The sequence below is a fragment of the Sinocyclocheilus anshuiensis genome, unplaced genomic scaffold, assembly GCF_001515605.1.
Source record: "Sinocyclocheilus anshuiensis isolate Anshui unplaced genomic scaffold, SAMN03320099.WGS_v1.1 scaffold932, whole genome shotgun sequence".
Taxonomy (NCBI): domain Eukaryota; kingdom Metazoa; phylum Chordata; class Actinopteri; order Cypriniformes; family Cyprinidae; genus Sinocyclocheilus; species Sinocyclocheilus anshuiensis.
Window position 1 is genome coordinate 355,072 of NW_015552597.1, and position 15,521 is coordinate 370,592.

At 38.3% G+C, this 15,521-nt stretch overlaps 1 protein-coding gene across 5 annotated transcripts in view; it reads right to left on the reverse strand.

Moving 5' to 3' along the window:
• Nucleotides 1–15,521, reverse strand: part of LOC107665664 (neurabin-1-like) — a 50,717-nt gene that overhangs the window by 28,890 nt on the left and 6,306 nt on the right. For all 5 annotated transcript variants that reach the window (XM_016456641.1, XM_016456642.1, XM_016456644.1 and 2 more), the window contains exon 2: nt 14,055–15,442. In XM_016456641.1, the coding sequence (XP_016312127.1) occupies nt 14,055–15,353 (1,299 nt within the window). In that variant the 5' untranslated portion in view covers nt 15,354–15,442. The remainder of the gene's footprint in view (nt 1–14,054; nt 15,443–15,521) is intronic.

The window sequence follows — 15,521 nt, forward strand, 5'->3', positions numbered from 1 at the left end:
TGTTAGGCCCAGGGAGGGCTCCAGGCCCCGAATACAGCCCCGTAGATTTCCCCAAGGATTTTTTTGGGGGGGGGGGGGGTAGTAGGGGTCCATCCGTGGAGGCCGGGCTGAGTGCCGAGGCCAGGCCCCCTGTGCTCCCTGCTCCGCCATGGCTCCCCGAGCTCCCTGTTCCGCCATGGCCTCCTGAACTGCCTGCTCCGCCATGGCTTCCTAGTCTGCCTGCTCCGCCATGGCTCCCAGAGCTCCCTGCTCCGCCATGGCCCCTGAGCTCCCTGTGCCACCAAGGCACCCTGGACTGCCTGATCCGCCCTGGAGGTATTCCCCGGGTCCCAGTCCTGCACCAGCCTCCAGGGTGCCCACCCCCCTTCCCTGGTGGAATTGTTATGGCGCGGGACGTGCCTTCCGGGAGGGGGGCAGTAATGTCAGACTCTGTTCCATGTTTTGTGTGTGTTTTGCTCCCTATGTGTTTCCATGCCCTTATTTGGTTTTCCTGTTCCTGCTCCCTGCTTGTTTCCCATTTGTTTCCAGCTGTGTTTTCCCTCATGTTATTATGTTTCATTAGTTCCAGGTGTTTCTCATCATGTCTTGTGTATTTAAAGTGTTCCCGGTTCTTAGTTCTTCGTCTGGTATTGTATGTCTACCCTTGCTACGTGTGTTTTCCTTGTTCCCTGGATGTGATTAAAATCTATATGTTTGAATTCCACTCCTCGTCTCCTCGCTCCTTCATCTCCGTGCTTCTCACAGTTAGGGTTGGGTATCGTTTGGTTTTTTCCTGATACCGGATGCCTGAACCGATACTTAAAAAAAATAAATAAATAAAAAATTACCCAAAATAGGATGGATTGGCCATTATTGAGCGCTATAAACACGTTTAATGTCTGTTTCATTCATACTGGACCCCAGAGGGCGCCCTCGCGCAGAAACTCCACATGAGTTTCACAGAAGGAAAAGGACTCAGGAAATCCCTAATATGGACAAAGGCATTGCTATTGCTGTAACTGAGTAAACAGAAGATATAAACGTTTTGAATGATAAAACAAAGACAATAAACACTCGACTGCGACAATGTATAGTTTATCTGTGTTATTCAAGCCATCTTTGGTATTTTCATCATAATTAAGTATATTTATAATCCATTGCTAATCAACATAGCCTTTTTACCATATGCTTTTTACAGTATAGAATGGTATCTACCTGCTGCCATCAGAGCAAAAGTGTAATTGCTGCATTCACGCGATCCTCGGATGCTCTCATTTCCCGAGTTGTGCTTTTAAGTCGGAATGTGAAAACAACATGGACACTCGTGTTACTAAAAAGATGTGTTGGATTTGTATTATTAGAGATTTCCGACTTGCGTTCGTGAATTTTCTCAGTTGGGAAATTATTTTTCACGTGCGGTGCCAGTGATCCTTACGTCCGTTTCAGAGAACCAGAGAACAAATATTTCAATCGATCACTCAAGCATTGGTGGCACCAAAATGAGGCACCAAAATCTGCGTTCTGATTCGGTTCTAGTTAGAGATGCACCGATTGCAATTTTCTTGGCCGATTCCGATTTCCGATTTTTTGTTAGTGTGATCTGCCAATTCCGATTTTTGCCGATTTCATTAAAAAAATACAAGAAAAAAGTCAATAGAATAAAGAGAGCTATGAAACTAAGTTTTCAGGGTAAGTAAGTTTTTATTCAGGTAAGAAATACTACAGAAATCCAGTGTTATTTTACATTTGATTACATTAATTTCTGTAGTCTTCATTGTAAAAATTAAATACAGATTAATGCTTACCATTAAAGTTATAAAACTGTATTCAGTCAAGAGCAGAAAATGATTTTCTTTGTCTTTTGGTCTTTGATTAACATGCCAGACAGCAGTAGGAATATTGGACTGCGGTCCCTTTAAGAGTTTATCCACGGACCCAATATACTGTTACACAACATGCGTTCTCTTTCTATTTAACTATTTAACGTTCCAAAACTGACTGTGTTTAACTGGATACTCACCAAGACGGGCATTTTGACATAATTTTGTATGTATTTAAACGTTTTAGCGCAGTTAGCCACTCATTTTGGTATTTGTGGCTCACAAGCTGTTTGAGACTGAGACTAATATAGATCAGTGGTGGTGCGCGTGCTTTTGGTGTAAGCGCGAAACCTGTGGGAATGACTAAAATAATGCGCAATACAAGCACTATTTAACCGGAGCGAATGAGATGTGTGTGAGAGAAAAGGGGTCGTCGGAGAGAAGAGAGTGAGAATGCGCGGCTGATGTTATTGCCTGTGCTGCTGGTAACGAAACGGATCGGCTCAGAATCGGAAAGAGGTGAGACTGACCGGCCGGTCACCGATCCGGGCCGATCATGAGGAAAATCGGCCGATTCCGATCCCTGGCCGATCGATCGGTGCATCTCTAGTTCTAGTACATACCGGTTACATAGGTACCGGTGCCATATTGGTACCGGGTTTCGGTACCCAACCCTACTCACAGTAGCGCACCGTGACATGATCCTCCAGAAATCATTATTATATGCTGATTCAATGGTCAAAAAATATTTCTCCTTATTATAAACGTTGAAAACTGCTTAATATTTTTGAGAAAACATTGATAATTTTTTTTCAAGATTCTTTGATGAAAAGAAAGTTAAAAATAACAGCATTAATTTGAAATAGAAACTATTTATCACAGCATACATGTGTCTGCTTACATGAATCGTGACGTTAACCGCATGATTTGCATAATCTTAGAACTGTACATTTCTGCCATATAGACATTATTTTGACACAGTCACCTCTGACAACAGATCACTCTTAATTGTAATGTAGAAACATTTCATTTTCTGCTTCTTTGAAATGTATTTTGAAAAGCACAATATAAATAGATGAAAGAAAGAAAGAGCATGTCTTCATGGTCACCTTTGATCAATTTAATGCATCCTCATTTAATAAAAGTAGCCTATTAATTTCTTTAAAAACAAAACAAAACAAAACAAATGACCCCAAAAAGAAACATATGCATAAAATATTTTTAAATAAATATATTTAAATAAAATATTTGATTAACAATATGTTGTGTGATATTGAAGGGCTGTGCGATATTGAAGAAAAATGCGATATGTGATACCTTGTTAAAAAATGCGATATTCGATATGCGATACGATATAATTTAAATAGATTTTACACACTTTAAGCAATATTTAAAAATATTTAAAAATTTAAATTATATAACCAATTTGTTTCACATTCTTTCTTGGAAAATAAAGAATCACTACAACTTCTGAAAGTGACCAGCAGTGTTTTAGCATTACATAAAAAGTAATGTCACAAATCAGAAAATTTAGTTTAACATCAATATGAACATACAAACAAAAAAAATTAATTTTATATCATTGTAACGTTGCTTTCCACACACTTTACGTACTTCTTCATATACCACAGCAAAAACTATAGTCTGAGAAAAAGTTCAAACATGATTAAAGGCAAGTGAACAGCCAGTAAAAAAAAAGAAAGAAAAAGAAAAAAAAAAGAAATACACAATTTACAAGCATAGATAAAATAAACAGTAGTATTCAGGTACAGAAATTTAATAATTAAGTGTAAAATAACACTGCATAGTGTTCACTGTATGAATTAAATTTAGATTAATCTTTGTTATAGCCGTTTTTGTTGTTTTGTTAACATTAGTGACATATTCAGCTGCATGTATAGGCTGCTGTCCCTTTAAAACCGACTGCACGGATCCAGTGATAGACATCCGATTTCTTTCTCAGCTGTTTACATTAATTTAAAACATAACCGACTGCGATTACAAAGCAAATGAACATGCTGCATTTACCAGCAGGCAGCTGTCAGTGTGTCCAGCAGCTGCCACCATGAGAATCATCAGCTTCAATTAAACCATGACTGATCATAGCAGAATCAAAGATATCTCATCTGTGAAGAAAGCTAATTAGACTCAAATCTGACATTTTATGCTAATTACAAGCCCAAACCAATGAATCCAAATCCTACATGGTAGAAAGCACTCCGAAACCAGAGCGTAGAGTATCCAAGCATTGGGACAAAAGCAAGCATAATCTCTAGTGCACATTACAACATCAATAATGTAAACTGATCAACAGTTATGCATTATTGAGAAGTCACATTGCTGACCGAATGATTAGCTGAAGTGTATTGGGCCCATTGTCTACAGTTCTTCAATGGATTTGATGAAAATCATATTGGCAGAAAGGGCTGGACAGTAACATGTTTAGCTTTAAGGCTTCCCTGACACAGTTATAGACTCCTATACAAAGATGCCAGGAGGGCATATCCAGAAACATTCCCTTGAGTAGAGGTCTAACATGAAAGTGAAGACATTTCTAGAAACATCCATCTCTACATTCAGTGGATCTGTTCCAGAGCTTCCCTCACACCCTATTCTCCTGTATTCTCCTGAGCTCAACCAACTATCACTGTGTGTGTTGACAGTCCACACTCCACAGCTGGCTAAAAAGCAGCCGACTGTCTTTTGTGAATCTGCCAGACATGACAACCATGAGGGGCTCTACGCAACAGACAAAGAGTGGGCAGTGTGCTGAAGGCTACTGTCAGGTCTGACATGCCATGGGAGAACATAATAATTCACATCTTCTTTTGTATTCATTATAGACACCTATACAGTAGCTGTCTAAGACACTTTATGTTTTGCTTTAATATAATTACATGGTTTAATTTTACATTTTAATGGTCTTATACAGTACATATGATAATTTGAAGACAAAAATGTTTGTCACCAGACACCGAAAGTGAATAAACATTGGCTTTGAAGCATAATTCGATGCAGAAATTTACCATTTGAGATTTTTAGAATGAGTGACATAAAACATGATTTAAATCGTAATCGTTAAGTGATTCAGTTGAAATAAATAATATAGTACAAATAAAAAAATTAAAAGGAATAAAATGAACAAAGCATATTTGTGACTGTCATGATTCTTTTAAAACGTATCAGACATAGAGACAAACACAGTACTGTTCACATTTTTTTGGGGGACTCCATAAAAATATTAAGCAGCACATATGTTTTCATCATTGATAATAATAAGAAATGGGTCATGAGCAGCACATCAGCATATTAGGATGATTTCTGAAAGATCATGTGACACTGAAGAATAGAGTAATGGCTGCTGAAAATCCAGCTTTGCCACCACAGGAATAAATTACTATTTAAAATAAATTACAATAATAAATTACAATTTATTAAAATAAAAAACCTAAAAATAATAGAACTAAAATAATACACACACACACACACATTTATTTTATTTTTTTTGGAAAATAAAATAAGCATTAAGAAAAAGTTATCAAGGCAACTTTGGGCCTTGTATGAAATGTATCAGTGTTTTCAATTATCAGTCTGGCTGTTAATTATTAATTAAAATAAATAAATAAATGAAAAACTCTACAGAACAGAAAAAAAACAGTTTACTTCAGTAGGTACCTAAGTAGTTGCTGAATCTTTTCTTGGCTTCGGTCCGACTAACAGCAATACTTTTTGTGATCATCTTTGTGCTTTTTCACCCATCTAGTAACATTGATTCGTCCCACTCGACTCACCTCGCTATCATCAGCCTCACCTCTATCTCCTGTCATTCTACCATTAGATCAATACACCTGTTAGCTGCCTTCAAACAAACACAGTGCATCTCTTTTGTCTTCTCATCATACAGTAGATCAGCTCTCACTCGATCCTTTATCCTCTATCTATTGCTCATACACTCTGGCATACTGCAGTCTTATATTTAAAACCCAGCAGCCTGCGAGGTCTTTGGCTCCAACTGCTACCTTGTATAATAGCCAAGAAATGTAAGCTTGTATAAGCGTTTTGCTGTTCGGAGTGCACTAAGTTTTTATTGCGTTTTGTGAAATCCCACCAAAGGCTCTGAGAGCTTCTTATTTTTCTCGGCGAATTTCTACAGAACTGCAGGGGTGAGTGAAACTGAGCCAGGACCATCATCCATCCCTCTACTCCCACTCACTTCCTCGTCCCTCTTTGCTCATTACTTCATTATGCCTCTGGTCTCTCATCCTTCTTTGTGTCACTGCACTTCTAGCGAAGCAGCCATGGCTCATCTGTATGCCTCTAATGCAGCATATTACACCAGCACGCCTCCAGCTGTATCGTGGGTGACTGCAATCCTTGTGGGGAACAGTCCGAGGATTAACCGAGGGGCAGGCTGAGGGGAAACAGGGAGGGATGTAGCAGAACAATCGACTGAAAGTCTTTGTTGGCATTTGTATCATGGACTGGCAACGACACTGCGTGGCTCAGTCTGGCTGACTGCTACTGATCACATTAAATGGCCCTACAGTCAAGCAGTGGTGCCAGCGCTCTCAGTGTCACCACACACACACACACACACACACACACACACACACACACACACACACACACCTCTCTCGCAGAGGGACGCTGAAGCTGATTCTGAGTGGATTAACCATGCAACAGACGAATCTGTAGACAGACATTCCTGTACTATTCTCTAAAAACAGGAAGCTGCTCCAAAATAAGGTGCTTGGCAAAGTCAAATTAATTATCATTCTACCATATTGTTAAGGAATACATTTAAATATGAACATATGGGTGTTTCTTCAACTACAGGCACTTGTGGGCCTGTGGAATTTTTTTTTTTTTAAAGAAATTAATACTTTTATTCAACATAGATGCATTCAAAAGTGAAGAAAATAATCATATGGTTTCCACAGAAATATTATAATATTAATAATAAGAAATGTTGTAAAGCCAATAATGAGTAATGGCTGCTGAAAATTCAGCTTTGTCATCAAAGGAATAAATGGCATTTTATATATATACGTATATATATATAAAATGCCATTTATTCCTATTAACCATTTTCTATGTGAATATTATATATATATATATATATATACACACACATATATTCACATAGAAAATGGCTATTTTAAACTGTAATAAAATTTCTGTTTCTACTGTATTTTGATAAAAAATATGCAGTCTTGGTAAACATAAGACACTTTTTTTTAAAAAGACCAACCCTAAATGTTTGAACGGTAAATGGCTACATTTATTTACATTTTCACAGTTTTGAAAATGTAATTCTAATGTTTATAATGCATATTTTAAAATGGAACTTCTATTGAATAAAAATAAACACTTGGGGCATAGAAGTGCCTGTAGTGGAATAATACATAAAAATATATGAATCACCAGTTTCATGATGACATGTATTTGAATGTTTGCTAATGCTGAAAGTTATTAAAAGCCATTCATCTATGTGGTAAAAGCCTTCAGAGTGAGCATTCCATGAGTCTCTGCATTATTTTAAAAGCCATTTTATCTTAAAAAAAAAAACACTTTAGCATGGAGGAGATGTGAACTGATGAGTCAGGTGATATGAAACTCTCCAGCATAATTAGCCTTTTGCGCCGTGTCAAGACAACAGCTCCTTCAAAAGGTACGTCATGTTTATCCTCTTGACTCTCTTTTTCAGTTTATCTGGCCTGGAATGTCATTTCGCCCTCTTTTTAATCCTGTGTTTGTGGAAATACCTTTGAAGGCCTCGCCACCCGCCAAGACGTAGCATGCTAGTGCAGTGAGGGGGAGCTACTAGCATAACGGGATAAACAAGACACAAACAATTGCTTACTTTATGCTTCATTCTCATGTGTTGGCTGAGTCTTCTCACATGATCAGTTACATGGTCTGATGAATACATAATTCATCAAATGACCACATGAGTGGGTGAGAGTGTTACATTTACAGGTAAGTGTTCGTGCAAGCTAGTTCCAGCTAACTGCCTAAACTGAACACGCATGCTTTATCCAGAATATATAAAATAAATAAATAAATAATAATGCTGTTTTATCTCTTGTAAATCATTTACAAGATAAAGTGTAACATATATATATATATACTGTATGCATATAGTATAAATATTTTTTTTCTAAATTATATTATTATTATTATTATTATTAAATAATAATAGATATTCCTGAGTACAATGGACACTTATTGTGGAAAAAAAAAATGGCACTCTACACAACTGGGTGAACACAGAGACCACGTTTGTCCTGACTGTCTCACAACAATACAGGACACTGTGTCAGCATTGAACACCTCCTTGTTTCCAGCATGGAAAAAAGCAGAAACTACACTCTCTGATAGCTTCAGAGATGGCCTGTGACAGTGGGCGGAGGTAGAGCTGTGGAGAATTAGTGCCTGACACGGAGAGCTGGAACGGCGTAGCGTCAGAACCACAGGCCCGTCTTCTGTTTCCACAGTCGTTAAAAATTCATCTCCAGAAGGGGTCAGATGTCAGAGAAACAAGCAAACAAAAAATACCACAGCATTCATAATGCATTTCGAGACAGATCTTTGCCAGTGACTACAGCTTCAAAATTGCTCTCATGAGAACAAGGCAATTGCTTGATTGCCTATTTTTTTCTGAACATGAAGTGCACAAACTGTACATTGATATCTCATGACAGCAAGTTTGTTCTGCGAAACAAATTCAACAAATGAGCAAAATCAGTTTCCCAATGATTACATAACTGATTACTCCTGTAAACAAACAGACCAAAATGTAGACATGTCTACAAAAGTAATGGACAAAGCTTTTTTTTTTTTAATGCACAGCTTTTCTCTTGGAAAAGGGACAAAAATAGTGATGACTCATCCTGCACTACACAAATTTTTGTCCAATCAGATGCTCTCCTACGCCTCCTAATACCCACTGCAACTAAACAGAAAGCAGCAAATCATAGCTGTTATGTAGCTAACTAAACCCTACTGGCCTTTTTATGATTTTTCTTTTCAATGGATTGGCGCTTCAAAATGTTAGGCCCAAACTTCCTGTTTAAATAGAAAATCAACCAAGGATAGAAAACTGCTTGTTGGATGATTAGCAACCACCTAAGTCCTCATGAAATCACCAACTGAGACATCTTTATCCACAGTATAAGGTTGAAATAGACTTTTTCCAATTACATAAAGTCTCCTTAATCTACTCAAGTCAGGGTTACTACTTCAAAAATACCTTGATCTACTGAAGATCCCTTAAAATAAAATGAAAATGAATAATACATCCTCTGCTCAGCTCACTCACCTAAAAGATTTTCTTATCTACCTTCCTGAAAGTATGTTTATATATATTTAATATAACCCTAAAATATGGCTAATAACTAGACTATAGCCATCCACCCTTTTAACTGAATTACAGGACTGAGCTGATACAGTGAAAGGCTGGATTGATTCTGTGTGGTCTATATACAGTATGTGCATCTGAGTACAGAATGGAGTGTATAATCATTGAATCATTTCAGCAGTCATTCAAATCCATTTAAATCCATTAGAGAATCAAGAAGGAATAAATATGCCATAACAAGAGCCTGAGATTAGCAGAGCTAAAGTCATATATCATTCAGCCTGTAAGTGCAGTTTATGTAGGTGGATGATGACAGGATGGGTGTAACAAAGGGTACAGCAAAACAAACACTAAAATTGACTGTAAAACAGACAGTCACTCATGTATCAGGCAGTGTCATCTGATGGGATCTGGTTATTTTGCTCTCAAACCTAATATTAGAAAATGATCTTCTAAACAGAAATTTCTCAACTGCACAACCACACTAGTATATCATGTTCAAAAGCTACAGTTGCTGAATTTTGTGACAACAAAACCAGTGAATATAAACATGCCTGAGACATTAGACATTAGTCTCACACTTTCACATGATAATGCAACATTTTTTTTCTCTCGTTTTGTTTCATTTCTTGTTTTGCAGTGGTAAGGCACATGCTTTCGTAACATAATGGGTGAAAAGCTGCAAAAGTAGTAAAACTGATTTGTGCAACTAACATCCATCTACAAAAAAGGACAGGCAGAGGACTTGGCTACTGGATGCAATGTCCTCATTATCAGAGCTAGACTAAAAGGATGTGCACATTGAGTCAGGTCAATGAAACTGACTTGAAGTGCCCTCCACTGCCTCCAGTGGTTACAAAACTACCCCTGTGGAATAAATCCATTAAAGTCAGCTAGGTCAGTGGATTTTTTGCTTTAAGATCCTGATTTTTATATTGGACCTCATGTGGTGACCCATCACAGTACTACAATTTTTTTAATCATAGAAAGAAAAGAAAAGTCCCAAAAGGCGTAGTTCACTCCAAAATGGAAATTCTGTCATCATTTACTCACCCTTATGTCATTTCAAACCTGTATGACATTCTTTTTTCAGTGGAAATTTCAAGTTACATTCTCAAATTTCACACCAAAAGCTATCATATGACTTCAGAAAAGCCCACAATATACTATGTTATATGCTATTTTTATGGTGCTTTCACATCCTTTTTGAAGTTTGAAAGCTTCAAATCCAAATTTTTTTTTGCAATGACAAGACAGTTATCATATACATTCTTCATAAATTCTCCTTTAGTGTTTCACTGGAGAAAAAGTCATACAGGTTTGGAACAACATGAGGGTGAAAAAATGTCATATTTCAGTGAAATATCCCTTTCATCAACCAATAAAAATTACTAATTTTACAGTACCACAAACTGCACACACCCACCAATAGACCTACTGTAATTCAGGTTAGACACCATATTGAATTTAGCGCAGATGAAAACAAGGCTGTGAGGGATAGACTTGCAGTCTTTATAATGGCACGCACTGTAAAGGTCCAAGATGATTTCACAACTCACCAAACTGTATTATGGAGCATTTGTCTTCTGAAAGTTTTTGTCAGAAAAATGTTTCATCAGCCGAACAATTAGTATGTTGTTAAACGTAGAAACATACTTTGAATAAGCTGTACTTCTCTCCCTTAAAAAGCCTCGTTTTCATTTCTGTCAAATTAAATATGGCGCTGAAGGTCTATAGCAGGGTTCCTCAAACCTTGCCCTGGAGGGCCAATGCGCTGCAGAGTTTAGCTCCAACCCTGATCAAACTCACCTACCTGTGATTTTCTAATGATCCTGAAGACATTGATTAGTATGCTCAGGTGTGTTTGATTAGGGTTAGAGCTAAACTCTGCAGGAAAGTGGATCTCGTGGGCCAGATTTGAGGATCCCTGGTCTATAGGATGTAAGGATGATATGCAACTTGTCCACAGACGCGCAGACCTGAAAAGACCACATTTTTGACCGTCCTTTTAAAAGTAAAAAAAAGGCAAGTCTATTAATTTTGCTATGCTAAATAGGCATTATTTTTTGCATTTTATTACCTGAATTTAGGTAATAAACCCCATCTAAACAGACCTATGACTCGGTTTGGCAAGCACAACGCTAAGTCATTAATCAAATAATCAAACATGCAGATGGAAAAGGATAAATAATACAAGCCTAATTTATTGCATGAAATTGAAAAAGTTGAATCAGAGAATTATGATGTGATCATTTTGAAACTGATGAACCTGTAATCATCAGAGTAAATTGAGGGAAGGGCCTTTGAGAGTGCTGTTATTCCACACAGCCACTAGAGCTGCTCGCACAAGAGCCTCTTATAGCAACTCTACATTAATTACGCATTGAAACGCTTTGATATGGAAACGACCCACTTAATGAACGACTAAGAAACATGATGAGCAAGAGAGAAAATGTTCAGTATGATTAATGACTGACACTTCTATTCAACGACAAGCTAGTCTAGTCTTATGAATGGACAACATTTTACCACAAATCAGTCGCTTACTCAAGTCTGAACATAGACCACAGACTGTTATTTCCTCCATGTCTTCAGAAAAACCATGTGGCCTGGGTTCAAAATTCCCTGACTCATGAAAAAGTCTTTCTTTGTCAAACTAATGACCAGGGCAGTTCAGTCCAGTTGACAGTTAACCCAGCCGGCACAATGCCATTTTACAAAAGTCTGGAATTTTCTGGTTGCTCCACCTGTTACAGTACTATGCTTTATGAAAGAACACAGTAAAAGGACACTTCTGTATTACCAGACTGATCTAAATGCCAGTTTCGAACCATATGTTCGAATGCACTGTCACACTTTTGTAATTCGGCAGCTGTGAAGACCTATATTTCACGTTTATAATTAGCAGCCGGATCCAAGATTTCAAATGGAGAGTGAGAATGGGATGTGATCTGATTAAGGGACCCTAAGAATACAATACTTCAAGAGCAAAAAGGTGTACAAACAGACCTTTTAATTCAGTTAATACCGGCACACCACGACCGCTCGATGAAATTCAGCTTGTGTGAGGGAGATTAGTGAGCAAACATCACGTTTACCCATTGAGAGAAGGAGGGGAACCGATCCAGCCCTGCTTAAGGGTATTAATGGGACTGATCCAACCAGGGGACATTTGTTTTCAAGCATTTTCCCACATCTCCATCCAGCTTCTGATCGGAGTTAATAGCCAGAGATGTAAACACATTTCCAGCAGCTCAAACATTCAGCAGCGATTTTCATGATATCGCAAATAATCAATGACAACAGTTCTAGTCCACAGCTGTGCTATTATATGGCCAAATCAAAGATAATTGATTTAAATGCTGGCTAAGTGAATTTATCTGAACTCTAATTGACTGTAAAATGCATTTCTGAGAAATTAACATCATAAAAATCCCCTCTTAAACAATGTGATTCTGTAGCCTCCTTCCAAACAAGACATCGATAGACAGACTGTAATTACCTTCATGCTTCACCTTGGAAAAAAGCTGCGAACACAGCGGTTATCCATGTTCTCATGGGAGCGTGACTTGATATAGTCTAGACTAGAGGAGCATGGATTGACAAACATGGGGACAGTGGTGGTGTGAAAAGTTACAGCAAGGAGAGCCAGTGAGGCATGTGAGGACAGAAGCTATATGTGTTCATCTCCTTGCAGGCATGAGTGGGCCTCTGGATGTCAGTTTATGGTTCTGTCTGCTCATTATCTAAATAGCACTAACATAGGCTGGCAAAACAGAGAATTGCTCTCACTAGATTTGGAGAAAAACAATAAAAAAAGGGCATCAATGGCCTCTACAGATTCAATTATGACTATGCTTTCAGACAAGATGAACAACAGGAACTCAATAATAACAAGATGCAGGTGATCTCTAAGCAAGTCTGTTTAAGAAAATTTAAAGCATACCTAGATTTGGAAAATATACTGTAAGTGTAAACTAGGGCCAATGACATTTAAGAGTGTCCATGAGAAAGAAAATAAAAATCTTTTAAAAGGAAGGAAAAATATAAAATACAAATGTACTCTTTGTATTCATGTGAGTTTTACATTGTTTTGAAAAATGATTATGCTATTAAGTGAGCATACCATAATCACTAATTTCAAAAAATTTTAATATATTTTTCAAGGCAAAAAGAATGAAAAAAAAACAGTGCATTTATGAAATGTTAAGTCAGTACATTTATGAAATGTATTTCTGAATAATACTGTCGCAATGGAACAAAAGCTGCATTGTTATTGTTAACTAAAACTAAATTATTAAAAATAATTGAAATCTTTAATTTTTAAACTTAAGTACAAAAATTACAAGAACTAAAACTGCTAAATAGAAATATTTTAAAAACAAAAACCAATGAAAATAACTACTGCACATAACAAATTTTTAAAATTTTAACTACAATTTAAAAATAAAAGCCAATGAAAAAGATTAATAAATACTATAATAATATTTAAATAATAATAAAACAACACGGAATGGAAGTAGTGAAAGATCTTTTCTTCTGTTTTGTGATTATCGGAAAAGAAAAAAAATGTAAGGTGGAAATTGGTTCTATCCATTGACTGTTGATTGGATGGAAGCAGATCTGAATATGAGGCGGGGTTTAAACAGAAAAAAATAATTGGGGAAGTCCACCATAGGTCACCAGAGAAAAGACATTTGTTTCTCTGTAAGACTGAGTTTTTCACATTTTAATAAAAAATTTGGAAAAAGTTTTAAAAAATGAAACATGAGTGGATGAATTGTTCACAATAAGATTAATAAGATGCATTTAGAAAACTGAATTTCCATTCATGTCAACTTTAAAGGTCACATAACTGACCCATTAATCTGGTTAAAGACCAGCAATAAACTTACTTTTATGGGAGCAGAGCTGAATCGAATTTTCCGTTTTTGTGGAATTTCCTCCTTGTCCTCCTCTGGAAGACCAGGAATCTCTGTAATCTCTGATCCTGGGTCATAGGAAAGATCATCACCATATAGGTCATCCTCTGGGTCGGTGCAGCTCTCCCCCCAGCCCTGGTAGCAAGCATCTCCATCGGCATTGAAAATAACTCTCTCACTGCTACAGTATTCCTCATTGGGTTCTTCAATTTGATCCTCGGTAATCCGGCTAGACTCCTCTTTCACATGACCGTCTGTGTCCTCGTGGACCTTGGTAGCTGTAGACTCATGTGAATTTCCTGCAGCGTCATTGACTTGAGCCGCAGCTGAAGAACCATCTACGGCCTCGGTTGAGTTTACCTCATCTTTTGGTTTGGGTTCACTGGATCCATAAACCACCTTGGAGGTTTCCTGGGGCTTCTTCTCATCAGTTTTCATCTGGTCCACGGCCTCCGACAGAGGACTAGGACTGAGAAGATCTTCTGAAGACGAAGAAACCGGCAGATTGTGCTTGCTACCCACTTGCGTCCTGTAAAAACCATGTGAAGGAGACTGTCGCGCACTGGTGTCGTCCACGCTGGCCTCCCCGTGTCTCTGTAAGCCATCTGGGGAGTACAGTCCTCTTCCACCTCCATGGCCTCTTCGGAAAGTACCACCGGAGCCCTGTTGGTCTATATTTTCGAACACAGCACTGAGCTGACTCACAGTGGGAGATGAGGCCTCTGTCCTGGAGCAAAGACTATCCAAAGAGTCCGTACTGCCTCTGTTAGAACGCGCCCCCCGCCAGTCATCCAAATGCTCGTGAGAACCCCTCTTGTCCCGGCCGTAAGAGTACACGGGCGACTGTGAAGCATCTCTGGAGCTCTGCTCAAAGAGTTTCCTTGTTTCTGAGAACTTTGAGTTATGCTGGCCACCGGTAGTCCGCTCTCCAGTGCCATGCTGGAATTTGACCACTGACCCATCCACCTTGTTGATGAAGTTTGTTGGCTTGTTGAGTTTCGGCGGGGAGGTCTCATCCCTCGATTGTCTGTTGGACCCAGCGTTCTCAGTCCCCATCTGCATGAACATGTTCTTGATGCGACTGACATGGGCCCCGTATTGCCGCCCTCGAGGCTGCCTGACCCCCTCCGTGTCCTTGAGTTTGGGGTCTCCATCCTGTCTCGGTTGGTCAAAAGCCTTCTTTAGAGCCTGGAACTCCGCCCTGTAGGCATTCCGGTGTGGGGAAGCGCTCCTCAGGGTATTTCTCTCTGCCGAGGCCTCTGTCTTCAACATCTTAGCCTCGACAATGGAGGTCTTTTCAAATATTCAGTAACATTCCTTCAGGATGTTTGTTGGGTGCAATCACATTTTGTTGGGAATTCCTGTAAACATTTACAAAAATGTTATGAGTAGCTTGTTTGTTTACAAATTATGCAATTATGTGTGCACAGCAAACAATTA